General features: G+C 55.7%; 1 protein-coding gene across 1 annotated transcript in view; it reads left to right on the forward strand.

The window, feature by feature from the left end:
- The window catches only part of CDH23 (cadherin related 23), a 393,911-nt gene that overhangs the window by 356,349 nt on the left and 18,788 nt on the right, over positions 1-18,774 (forward strand). The window contains exons 39-48 of the mRNA XM_069460801.1: positions 3,162-3,383; positions 3,664-3,783; positions 4,414-4,594; positions 9,552-9,685; positions 10,121-10,330; positions 10,879-10,986; positions 12,347-12,449; positions 13,657-13,782; positions 14,499-14,702; positions 16,591-17,049. Coding sequence (XP_069316902.1) covers positions 3,162-3,383; positions 3,664-3,783; positions 4,414-4,594; positions 9,552-9,685; positions 10,121-10,330; positions 10,879-10,986; positions 12,347-12,449; positions 13,657-13,782; positions 14,499-14,702; positions 16,591-17,049 — 1,867 coding nt within the window. The remainder of the gene's footprint in view (positions 1-3,161; positions 3,384-3,663; positions 3,784-4,413; positions 4,595-9,551; positions 9,686-10,120; positions 10,331-10,878; positions 10,987-12,346; positions 12,450-13,656; positions 13,783-14,498; positions 14,703-16,590; positions 17,050-18,774) is intronic.

The raw sequence follows: 18,774 nt of genomic DNA on the forward strand, positions 1-18,774 counted from the left end.
CAGAAGACAGCCAGAGTCCAGCTGGTCAGGAAGCAAGCTAGTGTCTGAATAGGAGCCAGGAATTCGGGGTGCCCCATGGGTAGCCTGATCCAAGTCACAGGCTCTCTGGGGGCTCTCAGCCCTCGCTCCAGGGCCAGGGAAGGCTATAACAGAGGAAGGGTAGGGCGTCATGTGTACTAGGTGGCCTTGTACAGGCCCAGGATCCCTGGAACCGGGGAACTGCCCTGGGATGGGAGCCTAGAGGGTATACGCCAGGTCCTTGGGTATGATCCTGACGTTATGACCCCACCTTGGGAGACAGCCCAGGGCCCCTTCTGCTGGCAAAATGTGGGCTCTCTTCCACCAGGGAAGATACAAAGCCAACTGAGATCAGGTAGGTGCTGGGCCCTCTTCCCACCCGGCCTTCCTCTGGCAGAGGTGAGGTGGGTCACTCAGGGGTGAGCCCCTAGAGTACCCCTGCTTCAACACTTCCTGGCTTGGCCTTGCCCAGGCCACCCTTACAACCAGACTCCCTTTGCCCAGGGCCTGGCAGGAGGGGGAGCCTGGGATCTGAGGGAGGGGAGCAACGGCCCTGCCAACCCCTCCCCAGGGGGCTAGAGCACTTGAGCTGGGCCCAGTCCCCTCCTCCTTCCCACTTCCTTCCTCCCCACCGAGCTGCCCACCACTGAGCCTCCTGGGGCTGTGTCAGGGTAAGACAAAGGTATTGCTCAAGGGGCATGGTTCAGGAACCTCAAGCACTGATTCCTCAACACCAGGGCAGCGCAGGAAGGGCTCAGCTGAGAGGGCCTTTGGGGCACTGACTTCCTCCTCACTCCAAGGGCCGAGGAAGTCAAACCCCCCTCCCCCACCAAGCCCAGGTCTGGTCTCAGAGCAAGAGGGCTCGGAGGGTGAATTTCTTAGAACCTTCCATTGCCAACCCCTGCGGCCGGCACCATGGTTGGACCCACTTCCAGGGAGTCTGGGAGGTGAGTCTGGGATAGTGGGAAATGCCAGCACCTCCACCCCCAGGTGAGGCTGGAATCCCGCCCTTTCCTGCAGGTGGCGCGCCTGTGCTCCCGCTGGCAGGGGGAGGGGCTCAGCACTCAAGTGGTGACAGCTCACAGCTGCATCCAGGACCGTGCATCGCCACCAGATGAACATGCTAGCCTTCCGTGACAGTCATTTTTACTCAAATATTTAGGCCCCTCCCCACACTATTTTTAATGAAAACAACCACAAACACATTATGGAGATGGATGTAGGATCCATATGAGCTTTCAATGAGAACATGAGAGATTTCAATGATATTTCATTCTTGAGGCAAACAGTTCAGGCTCTTCCCCTGACTGTGCGAGTTCCCTCTCCTCTCTTGGTGGAAAAGTTTGTGAAATGTTAAGGTAATGCATTTTCCCTCCTTGTATGCTTGCTATCTTGATAAAGACTTACTGAGGCTTTGCAACCCAAAGGAATGTCACCTCTCTAATGGTAGGGATTTAGTCCACATGGCTGCTGACAACAGACCAGAGCCCAGAATGTCTGAGCTGGAAGAGACTTTAGAGATCAAGCCAGGTCCTTTATTAACAGACAGGAAAGGTCCAGAGAGGGCATGCGACCTGCCCAAGGTCACACGGCTCCATTTCAAGGCTGCCAACTCTACCTGCTTTGGAAATAGTTTCAGCAACCACCCAATACACCTCACCCCCAAGATCCAGAGCCACGGGTCAGAGGAATTGTCACCTCCTCATGAGCAGTGACAGCCTTTTTGAGTCCAGGTTGCCTGCCCATCTATCCATCCCTCACCAGAACCAGGCAGGCCTAAGGAAAAAGTTGTCCACAAGTTGTCCACAGTCAGCTTTTTGCATCAGCTGTTTTCTGTTCTCTGGCTTTGGCAATGGTCTAGTCATATTCTCTCTACCCAAGCATCTTTGCAGGTGTTATCACCTTATTATCTTATATTAGTCACTAATTATGGCCTGTATTAGTCAGGAGCCTGGCAGGAAACAGCTGGCACACTCAGAAAGGACTCACCTGGAGAGAGTTAATGGCGAGACTATTTAGAGAGGGCTGTTGAAGCGCCAGAGAGACTAGCAGCCGGCCGCAGGGAGCTGTTACCACCCACGTGTCCGAAGGGAAAGAAGAGGAGGTGGTTGCCGGAGCCCAGTGAGAGCTGGAGCTGTGAAAGGGGCCCCCCAGCAGGAGAAACGCGGCCACGGGCAGCCCTGCAGTGAGGAACGGAGGGAGTGTGGAAGGAGGCCCCCCCCTCCTGTCTTCTGCCAGGACCTCCCACTGGCCAAAGCCATCCGGAAGCCAGACAGCAGGGGAGCCGGGTAAGGCAGTCAGTGCCCAGGGACATCTTCCCAGGCGGAGAAGGGCAGAGAATGACTGGGGTAGGAGGGAAGATGAGGACAAGGATACCAGCACATGGCTAGTCTGTGTCCGCTTTCTACTCTGCTCTTGAAGTGCCACACCAGCTGTTTCTGGTTGGTTCTTGAGTGCTGAATATTGCTTGTGGTCCGACTGGCCAGAGATGGCCAGTCACAGAGCATGTTGAAGAGACTGTTCTTGAAGCAAAGTCTTGTTCAATGAGTTCTATTTTTCACAGCTGAACAAATTCTGCCCATGAAATCTCCATAAACCCAATGTCTTCCTTCTTAAAAATGCTGAAAATATATATTTCTTCCATTTACATGAAAAATAGGTAAATCTTAAATACTATGTTCAGCTGGGTGCCTCACATTCTTGCCCCTTGGAGTCTGGCAGGAGACCCAAGGCCACTAGGGCCCCGGCCCAGGCAGAGTTCTGGGCTGGGGTGACGACTGGGGTTCATCCCATACACCAGTTTTAATTACTACAGAACTGTGCTGACAAGGATCCTGAGTTTGCACCTGGCCTCAGCAGTGCTGTGATTGATTAGTGCTGTCTGCCATGGGCATGGACAGAGGCTTGGTGGTACAAGTACCATCTCGGACCTGAGCAGTTCCCTAGCTTGGCTTTTCATGGAGCTTCTATTCTTTCTTCCTCTACCAGCCTGTGGCTTCCCTCCCCTCCATGCTTTCTTCTCCCTCTCCCTCTCCCTCCCCATGTTGAGCCACACTGAGTTCAGCCCAGGAGAACAGCCATCTAGATCTACCTGAGTCCCTCTAGCCACCTGACCACGGACCTGACTGTGCTCTTCTCCACAGGCCACCACGCACGTGTACGTGACCATCGTGGACGAGAACGATAATGCACCTGTGTTCCAGCAGCCCCACTACGAGGTGCTGCTGGATGAGGGCCCGGACACAGTCAACACCAGCCTCCTCACCGTGCAGGCACTGGACCCAGATGAGGGGCCCAACGGCACAGTTGCCTACGCCATCGTCGCAGGCAACATCATCAACACCTTCCGGATCGACAGACACACGGTCAGCAACTGGCAGCAGGGTCAGGACGAGGGGTGAAGCCTCTCTGGGGCTTGGAGGGGAGTGCCGTGACATGAGGGGACACAGCAAAGACAGAGTCCAGGAGGACACCGTGCGGGTACCCAGTGTGGGAGGATGAGAAGTTGGTGGGTGGGGCCTGGTACAGAGGGCAACAGGAGTTCCCCGCCATGGCCAGGATGTCAGGGCCTGCTTCCTGGGTCGGTCAGTGGGCGCCCCAGACCTACCAGCCCGAGGTCCACCCTTGTCCCTTCTGTGTCCCCAGGGCGTCATCACTGCCATCAAGGAGCTGGACTACGAGATCAGCCATGGCCGCTACACCCTGATCGTCACTGCCACAGACCAATGCCTCATCTCATCCCACCGCCTCACCTCTACCACCACGGTGGGTGGGAGGGACACAGCTTGGAGGTGGGGGAAGGACAAGGCCCAGAAGGCTCCGGTGGGGCAGGTGGGAAAAGACTGCCCAAGGGAAATGCCTAAATCTAAGGGCCCCGTCCTAGTCTCGGCAGCTGACCCCAACTTGCTGTGTGACTTGTGTGTCACTGAACCTCTTTGTGTTGCTGTATCTCTCAGACAGGTGACAACCCCTGTCTTCCTTCCCTTCATGGGAGAAGTGTGAACTGGGGTGTAGTCAAACTAACAGGGTTCCAGGTCCCTGCTCTTCTGTCTAGCTGTGTCACCCTGGGCAAGTCACTAGCCTCTCTGAGCTTCAGTTTCCTCCCCTGTGAAAGGGGGATAATAAAAACTATGTTTCTGGGTGTGGGAGGAGCGAAAGAGACCCTGTAAAACGACCAGCGTACAGCAATAACTGGAAGTTTATGGCATTGTTACTGTGATGAGTACGCCCATAAAAAGGCTTTGACAGTAACAATAAGTCACCCACCCCCCTCATCCCGCGTGAGGCAGGGTTATCAGGTCCGGTTTGCAGATGAAGAAACTGGGGCCCACGGAGCGGTGGGCCCAGCACAAGGCTGGCTGGGGTGGGACCCCCTAAGCGTGTGCACCATCTCAGGTGCTTGTGAACGTGAATGACATCAACGACAACGTGCCTACCTTCCCCCGGGACTATGAGGGACCCTTTGACGTCACTGAAGGCCAGCCGGGGCCCAGAGTGTGGACCTTCCTGGCCCAGGACCGGGACTCAGGCCCGAATGGGCAGGTGGAGTACAGCATCGTGGACGGAGACCCTCTGGGTGAGTGGGGCCTGCACTGGGGGGCGAGGCGGGGGGATGATGCAGACGGCCTCTCCCCACCTGCTCAGGAGAGGACAAGACGGGAGCTCTCAAGGGCCTTGGCCCCACCACTGTGCGATCTAGCCCTCTCTGGGCCTCAGTTTCCCCATCCAGAAGATGATGGAAATATCTTCCCCTACCCCTTCTCCACACGATGTGGTGAGAACACCCTGAAGTCTGGGAACAGAGGCTAGTGGTCTGGAGGGTCACAGACCCCTTTGAGAATCTGATTGAAAATGCCCCTAGGTCATGCCCAGAGTGAAAGCCCCGGGGCAGAGGAAGGATGACAGGAGCCCCCGGGCACACGTTCAGGGAGCTCCCAGCTTTCCCCGCACCCGTTAATAGCCTTCACCTTCCCAACCGTCACGGCTCTTCTCCTTGATGGAGGAGCAGCGTGTGCCGTGGCCTCAGGAGTGATTTCTCAAGTCAGATTTTACTCACTTCTGCAGGGTACAAATCCCAAACCCAATGGCCCCTGGAGTCATGCAAAAAACATTTGAGGGAGAAGGGTTCAGGACAGACAATAAGGAGCAGTGGGGACTGTGGCAGCTGCAGCTCAGCTCCTACCAATTGTCGCAGGCCCAGGTGCCAGGCCTTCCCCTTGTTAAAAGAAAAGCAGAAATCCAAATCTTTGTGAAATATCCGGATTTGTAATTGATCATTCAGTAAGTATTTATTGAGTCCCTCCCACGTGTCGGCCATATGCCAGGTGCTGAGGGCACAGAACAAATCCCCGTCTATAGAGTATATGTTCCAGTTGGAGGTAACAATGAAGCAACTGATTAAGTAGATGAATTAGTATACTGGGAAGTGCTGAGTGCTATGGAGAAAAATAAAACCCACCTGGAGGATGGGGAGTGCCAGAGTGAAGGCAGGAATTGTAGATAGGAAAGGCCTGAAGAAGGTGAGAGATGGGAGCTTCCCAGGTGGAGGAAACAGCACGTGCAAAGGCCCTGAGGTCGGAGCATGCCTGCTATGTTCATGAAGGAGCAAAAAGACCCTGTGGCTGGCAGGAAGGTGAGCAAAGAGAAGAATGGGAAGAGATGATATCAGAGAGGTAGTGGGCCCAGATACTATTGGGCCCTGAGGGCCATCATGAGGGCTTAGCTTTTGCTGTGAGTGAGGTGGGAACCATAGGAGGTCTTTGAACAGAGGAGGGACATGATTTTTTTTTTTTTTTTTGAGACAGAGTCTCACTCTGTTGCCCAGGCTAGAGTGAGTGCCGTGGCGTCAGCCTAGCTCACAGCAACCTCAAACGCCTGAGCTCAAGCGATCCTACTGTCTCAGCCTCCCGAGTAGCTGGGACTACAGGCATGCACCACCATGCCCGGCTAATTTTTTCTATATATATTTTTAGCTGTCCATATAATTTCTTTCTATTTTTAGTAGAGATGGGGTCTCGCTCTTGCTCAGGCTGGGACATGATTTAACTTAGGTTTTAATAGGGCCATTCCAGTTCCTGTGCTCAGAACAGACCCCAGGGGTTAGGGATGAGAGCTGGGAGGCCAGATGGGAGCCTGTTGCAGTCACTCAGGCTGAGCTGGGGTAGCTGGGACTGGGTGGTGGCACCGGGGCTGGTGAGAGGTGGCCAGCCCTGGTCTGTTTCAGAGGTGGAGCCAGCAGGATGGGCTGACTGGCCGTGGGATGTGAGAGGAAGTGAAGGTTTTGGCGTGAGCAGCTGGAAAGATGGCGTTGCCATTGACAGATGGAAGGCAGCTGCAACAAGAGGTGGTGGGGGGAAAGGCGAGGGTAGGTTGGAGATGTTGGCTAGGGCTGCGCGTTCAAGCCAGGAGTTCAGGAGAGAGGCTGGGAGTTGTCAGCACAGAGACATTTAGAGCCAGGAGACAGAAGGAAGGCAGAGAGGAAGTAGAGGGGTCCCAGGATAGAACATTGAACAGAGGCTCATTTGCAATTGAGAGGCTGGAAGCAAAAGCAACCCGCTTCCGCTTCCGGAAGGCCTGGTTTGGAGCCCCTGCTGTCCAGAGCCTGTGGTGGTCACTGTTCTGACCTCCCGTTCACGTCCACGGTCTCCTCTCTGGGCAAGCACTGTGCTTTCCTCTTCAGAAACCAGCGTAGCGAGGGCCTTTCTTCTCTGCCGTTTTCACAAACACGGAGGTTTTGTGATGTCATGGGAGTCCCTGCTCCTGTACAGGAAGTGCCAGAGCCTGGGGCAGAGGCAGATGCTGGGTGGGCAGCTGAGCCCCCCATCCAGTGAGGGGGTCCTCTCTGCATCCCAGCTTTGGGGTACAGGGCGCACACCTGTGCCCCAGCGCAATGCAGAGCACTCCATCCATGGGCCTTTGGAGTCATGGGCAAAACCTCCCATTCCTCCCAGGAATGTGGGACCTTGAGGGGGTGTCCTGGGAGACCGAGGCAGGCTCCCTGAGGGAGGGAGGGGCCTGGGAGTTTCCCTAGGCTGACCGTGCTGGGGGGTCCCTCCCCGCAGGCAGGAAGAGTAGACATGTAGAGCCCAAAGGTTACTCCGGAATCAGCGAGCACGGCCTCCATCCCGGAAGTGATAAATGGAGGCCCAGAGAGGTGACGATGGCCTAATGGTGTACTGCAGCCGGCTGGCATGGGTCAGGCATCCATTTCTCATACCGCCTCCCACCCCTGCATTCACGTTGGTAACTTGAGCAGGTGACAAATGTTACAATTCAGGGCCGCTTTCTGTGCAGAGTTGGTTTAGCAACACACCACCCGGTGAGGACACACACCCGGGACCTCAACGTAAAGGTCACCTGGAGGGGCTCCCGTCTGTGGGGAGACGTCAGGGTGACTGGGCTCTTGCAAGCCCCGCTAAGCCCCGAGGAGGAGCTCTGCAGTCAGCGAATAGTCGGGAAACCGGCCACACCTGCTCGAGCCTTCCAAGGAGCTGCAGCTGCCCTTGCTGGTCCAGCCCACTCCTGGGACCCCTTCCCTGCATCCTCGTCCTCCCCGAAGGCTCCCAGTTTTCTGAGAGGGTGCCTGGGCTCCCTTTCAGCATCTCCCTAATGACACACAAGGTGGGCCAGGCTTTGTCCAGTACCAGCACGACCCTGAGGTGGCATCTCTTTATTAGCCCATTTTTCAGATGAAAACATCAAGGCAAGGCTGAGTAACATACCCGGGGGCAGAGAGGAATGACGTCACAGATGCAGACCTATAGATATGAGTGAACCAAAAGCCTATGCTTAACCCGCTGGCTCTAGAAGGTGTGCAGGGCTGGGGGCTCTGGCCCCAGGGCGAGCTGCAGAGGAGGATAATTCGCAGTGTGGGGGCCTTCGGCCTGCCCACCTCCCAGCCCCTCAGCCCCTCCGTCCTGCCTCCCTGAGCCTTCGAGCGGATGCTATGGTGTCTCCCTGGGCTTTAGGGAGGGCAGGAGGCCATCTGCGCGCAGGTGGCCAGGGCCTGAGACAGGGCTGGGAAACCCCTGGAAAGGGAATCCCCAGTTCTTTGGAGACCGTGGAGCATCGGGGTCAGGAAATCCTGCTTCAAGCAGCTTCCGCCCCTCCAGGCAGGGCGAAGCCTGTGTGGACGGAGAGGGGCCTGGGAGCGGAAGGGCTGGGGGGAAATCCAGCCGCAGGTGGGACTCGGAGGGGCTGTTTTTGAAAATCAGAGCCGTAGGAACTGGAGTGGGGAATGGTGCGGTAGGATCTGAAGAGGCAGGTGGCGAGAGCTGTTGGGGAGCTTAGGCCTCTGTCCTTGCTGGGCCCCTGTATGCTGTGTGTCCATGAGCAAGTCAGTGTCCCACTCTGGGCCTCTTTCCCCAAGTGTCAGAAGGGAAAGTGAAGGAAGTAACCTACCTGGTCCAGTTCCTGGGAGAGGCACAGAGGTGGCCCCCCTTCCTCAGGCTCTCCCCACCTCCCTTGCTCACTCCCCTTCTTACCAGAGCCTCAGCCCTCGTATCCCACCCCTGCCTTCTCTCCACTCCAGCCGGGCTCCCTCTTGCCCCCCTGGTTTCCTTTCCCTCTGCCTCTTCCCCTCCACCCTCCCAGCCCTCACCCCTCCCTCCTGCACCTCCACCCTGGTCAGCTCTGCGTGGTGGTGTCTGGAGAGACCACAAGTCCCGTGGGACCCAGGGGGCCGAGCCCCAGGGCCCTGGGTTTGAATCCTGGTTCTGTCTTTAGCTTGCTGTGGGAGTGTGGACAATCATCACCCTTCCCTGGACCCCCAATTCATTCTCCGAAGGACATTGAGGGACTGGATGGTTTCTGAGGTCCCTTCCAGGTCAGAGTCTGAGAATCCGAGGTTCTTGCTCTAGACACTCTCAGGCCAAGACAAGGATGGAGGCCAGGGGGCCAGCTGAGGGTCCTCGGCACCATCAGGGAAGGAAATCGGGGTCACCACAGGCCGGGGAGAACCCCCTCTGCGCTCTACCTGTGGCTCACCACGGGGGCTGGGGACGTCCCTGCCCCTAGTCCCTCCCCTCTGCCTGTCCTCGTGCCTGTGAGGTCACCGTTAGCAAAACGTTCCTCTGTGTAGCGCTTTGCCCTTCCCAATATCCTTTCGGAGACATGGTACCTGGGAGGGATCGCGCACTACAGAGCGCCTGGTCCCTTCCTTAATCCGTTTCTGATCAGTGGTGGTTAGAAGGAGGGTGCGTGCCTGGAAAAGGAGCCCCCACTTTTTCAACATAACCATGTTAGCCAGGTCAGTCCCTGGCCTGCCCATGGCCCAGGGAGGGGAGCTGGTCTGGTCTGGCACCGCAGGCGCACAGGGGGAGTGAGGGGGCCCGGGCCCACCTGCATCTGTTGCCCACGCACCTGCACGCCCCAGCCCTGGGGCAGGTCCCATAAGGGTCTAAGTGGGGGCCCTGGAGGGCCCATGCGCCAGCTGTCCCCAGCCCTGGTGAGCAAGGCTTGCTAGAGGAGGCGGGGAGAGGCCTGGGCTCTCGGCCTTTCCTGACTAACCCCCGGCTCTCCGGGGCGGCACCCAGGGGAGTTTGTGATCTCTCCGGTGGAGGGCGTGCTGCGGGTCCGGAAGGATGTGGAGCTGGACCGGGAGACCATTGCCTTCTACAACCTGACCCTCTGTGCCCGCGACAGGGGCGTGCCCCCCCTCAGCTCCACGGTGAGTCGGGGGCCCCTCCCCTGGCTCCCCCTCGCTGGCCCCTGTACTCTCTATGGAGAGTCCCGTAAACACTGTCACCCTCGTGCCCAGAGAGGCTGCTCTGGAGCCAGTCCGTGCCTCCCGGCCCCTTAACAGACTTCCAAGTGCCCCCCGGGCTCACCCAGCACCCTGGAGAGGCTGCCATTGAGCCAGGCCTCTGCACCCCAGCCCGGCCCCTCCTCTAACCCTCTGCACCCCGCCCTCCTCTGCCTCTACTTTTTCTGCTCTCCTCATCATCCTCTTGCCTCTTCTATGATCTTTTTGTTCCTTCCTCTTCCTTCTGCACAACCAACGGTGCCTTCCCTTCCTCCACCCTGCTCCGTCCCACCCACCACCTCCCCCTGGGTTGCCGTGTCCACCATCCCTTGCTCCTCCTCCTCCTCCGTCTGGCCCCAGATGCTGGTGGGGATCCGGGTGCTGGACATCAACGACAACGACCCCGTGCTCCTGAACCTGCCCATGAACGTCACCATCAGCGAGAACAGCCCCGTCTCCAGCTTTGTCACCCACATCCTGGCCAGCGACGCAGACAGCGGCTGCAACGCGCTCCTCACCTTCAACATCACTGCGGGCAACCGCGAGCGGGCCTTCGTCATCAATGCCACGGTAGGGCCAGGCCTGGCCCGGGGACCCCCAGGGTTTCTAGGGAAAAAGAGGACCCTGCCCTAGAGGGTCTGCCGCTGTCTGGGCTTCTCCCGGTCCTGGTTCCTCCGTGGCGATGAGGACGTCTCTGTGGGGAGCCTGGAGCCTTGGATTCCCCAATGAGCCGCCTCTGGGGTCTAGGTTACCTAGAGCCACCCCTGAGGCTTGTCATGTGCAGAGATGGGGCCAGAGCCTCTGGGACCCCTTGGTCCGCCCCAGGATGCACCAGGAAGGCCTCACTCAGCCTCTTGGAGCGTCCGTAGACTGCTGACACCGTGGGGTCCTCAGAGGGCCCATCCCTTGGAGGCAGCGAGACCTGGGCATCGGTGGGTCACTCGCACCCTGGCAAGACCCTGCCAGCCCACATGTGGCCTTCTAGACCATTGCATAGGCAATTTAGGGAGGGGATTTGCAGCCACCCCTGGAGCTGCAGACAGAGTAGTTGGCACGTGGGTCAGAGCCCCAAGTGGGGAATAGGTCTCCGCTCAGCTCACCAGCCCTCCACATCCCAGACAGGGATTGTGACTGTGAACCGGCCCCTGGACCGTGAGCGGATCCCGGAGTACAAGCTGACCGTTTCCGTGAAGGACAACCCGGAGAACCCACGCATAGCCAGGAGGGTGAGGCTGGAGGGTGACACTGGGAGCAGGGCTGGGTGCTGGAGGCGGCCGGAGAGAGAACACATCACCCCTCCCGCAGGCGGCACGGCCCGGGCATAGATGCACAGGCCTTGGCGCGCGCAAGGCTGGGTTCAAATCCCAGTTCCCCCTTTCTGCCTGTCAGTAGGTGTGTGGCTTTGGCAAGTTAATTTCCATGGGCCTCTGTTTTCTCTCCTGCAAAATGAAGGTCACACCTAGCCCCAAAGCTGCAGAGAGGATGAAGGAGCCAATATATGTCAAGTCCTCAGCACGGTGCCTGGCACGTGGCAGACACTCAGTGAATGCCAGCGTTATTTTCCTACCCAAACCTCCGATACCCCGCAGTTGTGCATCGTGTGGGCCTGCGTGTACTCACAGACACGTGCTCTGAAGTCCTGGAAGGGTTGCATTTGCTGGGTGGCTTTTCCCTTGAAAGCCAAAGAAATTACTAAAAGGAGGCAAAGCGAATAGTCCCTTTGGGGTTGGGGACGGCTCTCTCTCGCCAGCCCATGAGGTCTGTGGCAGAGCCCTGGCCAGGAGTCCCAGGGCCTGGGTCATCTTAGCTCTGCTCCTGACTTGCTGTCAGGTTCTTTCTGGGCCTCAGTTTCCCCACCTGTCTAGCCAGAGGAGACTCGGGCTGGAGGAAGTCATGAGCCACCTGCCTCCCTCCCTCAGTGCCCCCTGCTCCCTGCCTCCTCTGCTTCCTCCCTCCTCCCCCTGCTCCCGCCTCCTCCTTGCTCTCCTTTTCCTCTGCCTTCAGGGAGGCCCGAGTCATCCTGGGAAGCAGTAGCGTTGAGTGGTGGGGATCAAGAGGCTTGGGGGCTGGTCCCCCCTCTGCCACTGTGTCACCGTGCAGCTTTGAGTGGTCACTCGCCCTCTGTGTACCCTCACTTCTGAAATGCTGATGGCGTCCGGGGCACTGGGAGGTTCCCAGGTTGGAAAGGCGCGAAGTGCAGGGCGGGTGAGAGTCAGGGTGAACTCACCAGGGCATCCGGTGAGCCTTGAGGGTCTGAAAAACAGGACCCATCTTCCTGCCTGAAGTCCCCCCTTGCCACGAGGTGGACCATGATTAAATACCTCTCCCGTCAGCCCTCTCCTGAGACCTTCACCACACCTCTGTGGGGGCGCTGAGATCCCCATTTGCCAGACTGGAAAACAGAGACTATGCCAGGGCCACCTAGCGAGCTGCTAACAGAGCAGCGTCTTGAACCCGGTCTCTGGCCCCTGGCGTGGGCTTTGTTGACGCCCCACCTCTGAGCCCTAGTTCCCTTCCTCCCAGCCCCTTTCCACGGGGGGCACTTTGCTAGCCATGGCCTGCAATCTGCCTGTTCCACCCCCACAGGATTTTGACTTGCTGCTGATCTTTCTTGCGGATGAGAATGACAACCACCCCCTGTTTACTGAGAGCACCTACCAGGCAGAGGTGATGGAAAACTCTCCCGCTGGTAGGTGCCGGGCCCGCCTGGGAACGCCTGCCACTGCCGGGCACCACCGGGGCCTGGGGGGCCTGACCTCCCTCGTGCCCAACAGCACAGCTGACCGTAGACCCCAGTGGGTGCGGGAGGGTGCTGCGTGGGAGGCCACAGCTCTGAGGGCTGCTGGCCTGGGGCTGCCAGGCCTCTTAGGGGCCACCAAAGAGGCCACAGGTCTGGTTGGAAGAGACAGTTGGGGTCGTTAGTCTCCAGGGTGGTCTGAGAGCAGCCCCACTGTCCCCCAAGAGGGGCATTTAAGGTGTAAGGACTACCCTGGAGAGAGGGTGAGCCCACCCCTCCCTGCTCCCACCACCCCAGGAGTGCAGGGCATCCCGCAGGCATCTGGAAGCTCTGGGGAGCATCTATAATCAGAGGTGGGGGCTGGGGGCCCTGGGTAGGCAGCGTAGGTCTTTCCCACACATGGGCACCGACCAGCCTCACCTCCCTTCAGAGAAGCAGGATCTCTTCTTCCGTGGGCCCCTGGGCGGCTCCCGCGCTGCTCCAGCCTCCCCAGCACCTGCCTCACCTCTGGGCAGGCGTCCCCTCTAGGAGAATTTTATTCTTGAACCTGTGTTTGTGTGTGTATGCATGTGTGCGCTCACATGTGCCAGCGTGTGTGGTGCTACACATGTGCACAGACACACAAGCACGTGGGCGCCCCGACGATGCCCTCGTATGCAAACGTGCCCGCCGCAGAGGCACACAAGCTCACAACCAGGGAAGCCCGGGCTTGTGCGTGCTCATGGCCTGTGAACACAGAGACCGGCACGCACGTGTGGGTTCCTGGCCATGTATAGTCAGGCCCCTGAAGATAGAGCACTGTGTACACACACATGTGGACAGACGAGGCCCACGTGGGAGGGGATGTCAGGGAGCCCCGGACCCTCCCGAGGAGCAGCCAGCCTCAAAGGCTGCTGGGAAGCAGGCGTGGCTCTGGGCGGGCCAGGGGCTTGCTCACCACTCTCGTGTTTTCTCCCCAGCAGGGCTTTGAGGCCGCTCCCCAGGCATCTGCGTTCAGTCTGCCAAGGCTGCCGCAGGCCCGCCCCCAGGGCCTCCCACCCTGTCCACCTCACCCCTCCCTCTCATCCATCGTCAGCCATGGCTCACCGGGACGGGCAGGGGAGGGGGGAGGGCAGGGGGCCGGGTCGGGCCTGCAGTGACCCCTGTCCTCCTGGCCCAGGGACCCCCCTCACGGTGCTCAATGGGCCCATCCTGGCCCTGGATGCAGACCAGGACATCTACGCCGTGGTGACCTACCAGCTGCTGGGCGCCCAAAGTGGCCTCTTTGACATCAACAACAGCACTGGTGAGGCCTCTGTGCCACGCCGGGCACTCCCAGCCCGACTCTGGGGTGGGAATGGCCCCGCTGCTAGCTCTAGGGCCTCCCTTCTCAGTGCCGGACCCAGCTCTGCATGGGGACCCCCTTCCTCACAGCCCGGGGTCCCTATCCTGCAGCTGGATTAGGCCACCCAAGGGACCAGGCAGGAGGACCCAGGAGGAGGCTTGGAGACGACACATGGAACCTGCTGGCGCACACACTTTCAGCCTAGGCAGAGAGCCCCGACCCACCGCCTTCATCTCCCATGCCCAGGCCAGAGGCCCAGGCCCCTAGCCCGCCAGATGTAGCCAAAGCAACTTTCCTGTCCTCAGCCAGACCCAAGGCTCCCCAGAGACCATGTCGTATCAGTCCGGTCCCACACAGGAGGCTGATCGGGTGACAGGTGCCAACAGGGAGGCACATCTCTCAATGGAGCAGGTCAATCCCCCGCCCTGGGTCACTCTTCCCAGCCAGGAGTCATGAGGACTGCAGAGATCGCCTGTGGAGGGGACAACAGGAGACACATGGGGGCCCTCCCTAAACACAGGCCATTGAACCTTTGGGAAAGAAAGTCATCGTGTTCCTTTCTCTGTTCCTCTTTCATCTCTCCCCATCATGCCCCCATCTCCCGTCGGCTCTCACCCTGTCTACCCACTCTACCCCTTTTCCTTTATGTCTCCCCGGCTGGTGGCACTGGGTGCCAGGCCTGGTGACTGTGAGGTCAGATGTGATCATTGACCGGGAAGCCTTCTCGCCCCCCGTCCTGGACCTCCTGCTGCTGGCTGAGGACATCGGGCTGCTCAATGGCACGGCTCAACTGCTGGTCACCATCCTGGATGACAATGACAATGTGCCCACCTTTAGCCCTGCCGCCCTCACTGTCCACCTGCTGGAGAACTGCCCACCAGGTAAGCAGGGGACAGGCCCCAGGCCCCCACCATGAGCTGGTTGGTGGTCAGTGGGGACTGGAGGCTCAGGTTGGGCACAGAATTCACCTCCAGTGGGAAGAGAGGCACCGAGGGGAGTCGGGAGACCTGGCTCCCTGCTGCCCTCCTCGAGCCTCAGTGTCTTGTCCGCAGCACCAGATTAAATATGCTCCATCCGTGCTCCTGGATGGAAAGACTATTTTACTAGCACTCTGGGAGGCCGAGGCAGGCGGATTGTTTGAGCTCAGGAGTTCGAGACCAGCCTGAGCAAGAGTGAGACCCCATCTCTACTAAAAATAGAAAGAAATTATATGGACAGCTAAAAATATATATAGAAAAAATTAGCCGGACATGGTGGCACATGCCTGTAGTCCCAGCTACTCGGGAGGCTGAGGCAGGAGGATCGCTTGAGCCCAGGAGTCTGCGATTGCTGTGAGCTAGGCTGACGCCATGGCACTCTAGCCGGGGCAACAGAACGAGACTCTGTCTCAAAAAAAAAAAAAAAAAATTTTTTTTTTTTAAAATCAAAATAGGATCAACATGACTCCCATCAAAATCAAAATATGATTTGATTCTAAATTTCAAAGAGTAAGAAAATTTTGAGAAATAAGTATAATAAAGATAGATTTGCCTTTCAAAATAGTATAATATATTACAAAGCTATAGTATGTAAAACCATGTGATATGAGCATAAGACTCTGGGGCGAAGTAGCCCAAAAACAGATACTGGTAAATTAAAGAATATAATATTATGTGATAAAGGAAGCAATTAATGAGAAAGCTACTTACTTGGTGTGCAAAAAACTGATTTAATATAATCAATTATATAAATATATGTTAGATTATATTAATATAATCTATATGTAATCTAATTATATAATCTAATATTTAGGTAGATTCTCACCCCATATCAGACAAAAAAATAAAACCCAGAAATATGCTAAAGAAAACATAAAAGAGTAGAAAACACTAAACAATAAAAGAGAGGAAAATTCATGTGACTGTCTGATTTCTGGATAAGATGGTTCTAAGCATAAAAGAAACAGAAGAATTCAAAAGGAAAAATATTAAATTTCTATGCATATAATGTATATATATTTTGAGACAGAGTTTTGCTCTGTCACCTGGGTTAGAGTGTAGTGGCGTCATCACTGGAACCTCAAACTCCTGGGCTCAAGCGATCCTCCTACCTCAGCCTCCTGAGTAGCTGGGGCTATAGTTGCGTGCCACCATGCCCAGCTAATTTTTCCTATCTTTTGTAGAGACAGAAACTCACTATGTTGCTCAGGCTGGTCTTGAACTCCTAGCCTCAAGCGCTCCTCCTGCCTCAGCCTCCCAAACTCCTAGGATTATAGGCATGAGCCACCACACCTGGCCTGTTTTGTTTTGTTTTGTTTTGTTGGAGTGCAGTGGCACAATCACAGCTCACTGCAGCCTCAAACTCCTGGGTACACATGATCGTCCTGCCTGAGGCTCCCAAAGTGCTGGGATTACTGAGCCACTGCCACAAATTTAAACTTCTTTACATCCAACAGTTATAGCCAATATTGAAAGGCAAACAACAAACTGAGAAAAAGATATTTGTCTCAAGTTGTTATAATTACATAATTTGTATAAATGGACAGAAAAATGAGCAAAAGACTAAAAGCAATTTGCAGAAAATACAGCTAACCATTAGATTATAAAATATTATCTAATCAAAAAATAAAAATACCATTTTCCTGTAATTATTGCTAACATGAAAAGTGTATAAAAGATAAATAAAAACTGGCTATCATGAGAAGGGGCCCCTTGTGCACCAACAAACGTGTCTTGGTCCGATCTTTCTGGAAGAGGCCACTGTGCTCACTCCCCGTTCCCTCCCCCACAGGATTCTCAGTCCTTCAAGTCACAGCCACAGATGAGGACAGTGGCCTCAATGGGGAGCTGGTCTATCGGATAGAAGCCGGGGCTCAGGACCGCTTTCTCATCCACCCTGTCACCGGCGTCATCCGCGTCAGCAATGCCACCATCGACAGGGAGGAGCAAGACTCCTACAGGCTGACAGTGGTGGCCACTGACCGGGGCACTGTTCCTCTCTCTGGCACGGCCATCGTCACCATCCTGATCGATGATGTCAATGACTCCCGCCCCGAATTCCTCAACCCCATCCAGACAGTGAGCGTGCTGGAGTCAGCCAAACCAGGCACTGTCATTGCCAATGTCACCGCCATTGACCGCGACCTCAACCCAAAGCTGGAGTACCACATCATCGGCATCGTGGCCAAGGATGACACTGACCTCCTGGTGCCCGACCAGGAGGACGCCTTCGCAGTGAATATCAACACAGGTATAAGGGCCTGCACCCCTGCCACCCGCCTCTGCCCTGACTCCCTGCCCAGCTCCGTGCTCCCTGCCTTCCTCCTTCCTTCCTCTTCCTTCTCTTTCCCTGCCGCTCCCTTTCCGCTGTCTTCTCTCCCCTGTCGGCACCGTATCCTTCCCTCCTTCTCTTCCTCCTCTCCCCTGACCAGCTCCTCTGGTCTTCTGTTTTCTTTCTTTCTTTCTTTTTTTTTTTTTTTAGACAGAGTCTCACTCTGTTGCCCGGGCTAGAGTGCCATGGCATCTGCCTAGCTCACAGCAACCTCAGACTCCTGGGCTCAAGCAATCCTTCTGCCTCAGCCTCCTGAGTAGCTGGGACTACAGGCATGCACCACCATGCCCGGCTGATTTTTTTTCTATATATCTTTAGTTGTCCAGCTAATTTCTTTCTATATTTTTTTAGTAGAGCCGGGGTCTCGCTCTTGCTCAGGCTGGTCTCGAACTCCTGACCTCGAGCAATCCTCCCACCTCGGCCTCCCAGAGTGCTAGGATTACAGGTGTGAGCCACTGTACCCGGCCTCCTCTGGTCTTCTGATCCCCTTACTCTACGCATCACACCACACTCACGCCAGCATTAAATGCTGGAATGTTTTCATGTTTGTAACTTTAGAAGAAATGATACCTTATTTTAAATATGCATTTTGAATAACCAAGTGTTTGCGCCCTCTCTCCCTGTGTATGCTGGCCATTTAAATCCTCTAAGATTTTCTTATGCTGTCACAAGACAAAGGGAACTGTGGCTTATCTTTCACACTTTATACAGCTTATTGTAATTTGGATGTTTTTACCATTTGACCAAAAGTTAGATGTTTTCACTCTTTGGGGGAGTTAGGAAAGACATGGTACCTGACAGGTGTACTTCTTGGAAGGCCCAGATGAATTACAGAAAAATCAACGTGGCTATGGCAAAATGCTAAAAATCATTGTTATTCAGAGAAATGTATAGTAAAACGGCAATGAGATATCAGTTTTCCGTATGTGATTAGCAGATATTAGGATGCTGGACAGTGTTGATATTGGTGACAATGTGTGAACTTTGGAGCCCTCGTGCGCTACCATGAGGCAGATTCCACCATCTGGACAGCCTTGCACTAAGTACACTCATACCCCAGGACCTAGCAATTCCACTTCCGAGGATATCTCTCAAAGAAATTGTCAGGGCGTTAATGGGACTGTCTAAGGATGTTCGCTGCAGATTAATTGGTGGTGGTGGGAGATTGAGAGTAAAATGTGGGTGCACACCATGGGGGTGCCAGGCAGCAGGACAAAGTAACAGATTAGACTCACACCAAGCAATGTGGGTGGGGCTTCATAACAAGTTCTTACTGAAAACAGTAAGAAATGGGATGAGATATACACCCCGACACTATTTGCATAAGTGTAAAATACACACAAAACAATACATGATTTTTAGGAATACTTTTAAGTAAAAACTATCCTTCAATACATTACAGTGATTGCCCGAGGGCTGGAGGAGAATGGGGATAGAAGGGAGTAGATACATTCAGAAAGCAAGAGAGGTGCCAGTGATCATAGTGTACAGCGAACCAAAGAGTATGACTATGATTAGCTCAATCTGCATATAAGGCCCAAAGGAAAAAAGAAGAAAGAAAAACCAGGAGCACTAGGAGAGGTTAGATAAAATCAGCCCCGTCCCAGTTTAGCAAAATCCCTGGCGGCATGGGCTGGTCAGGAC

This window comes from Eulemur rufifrons, chromosome 28 (genome assembly GCF_041146395.1).
Source record: "Eulemur rufifrons isolate Redbay chromosome 28, OSU_ERuf_1, whole genome shotgun sequence".
Classification (NCBI taxonomy): Eukaryota; Metazoa; Chordata; class Mammalia; order Primates; family Lemuridae; genus Eulemur; species Eulemur rufifrons.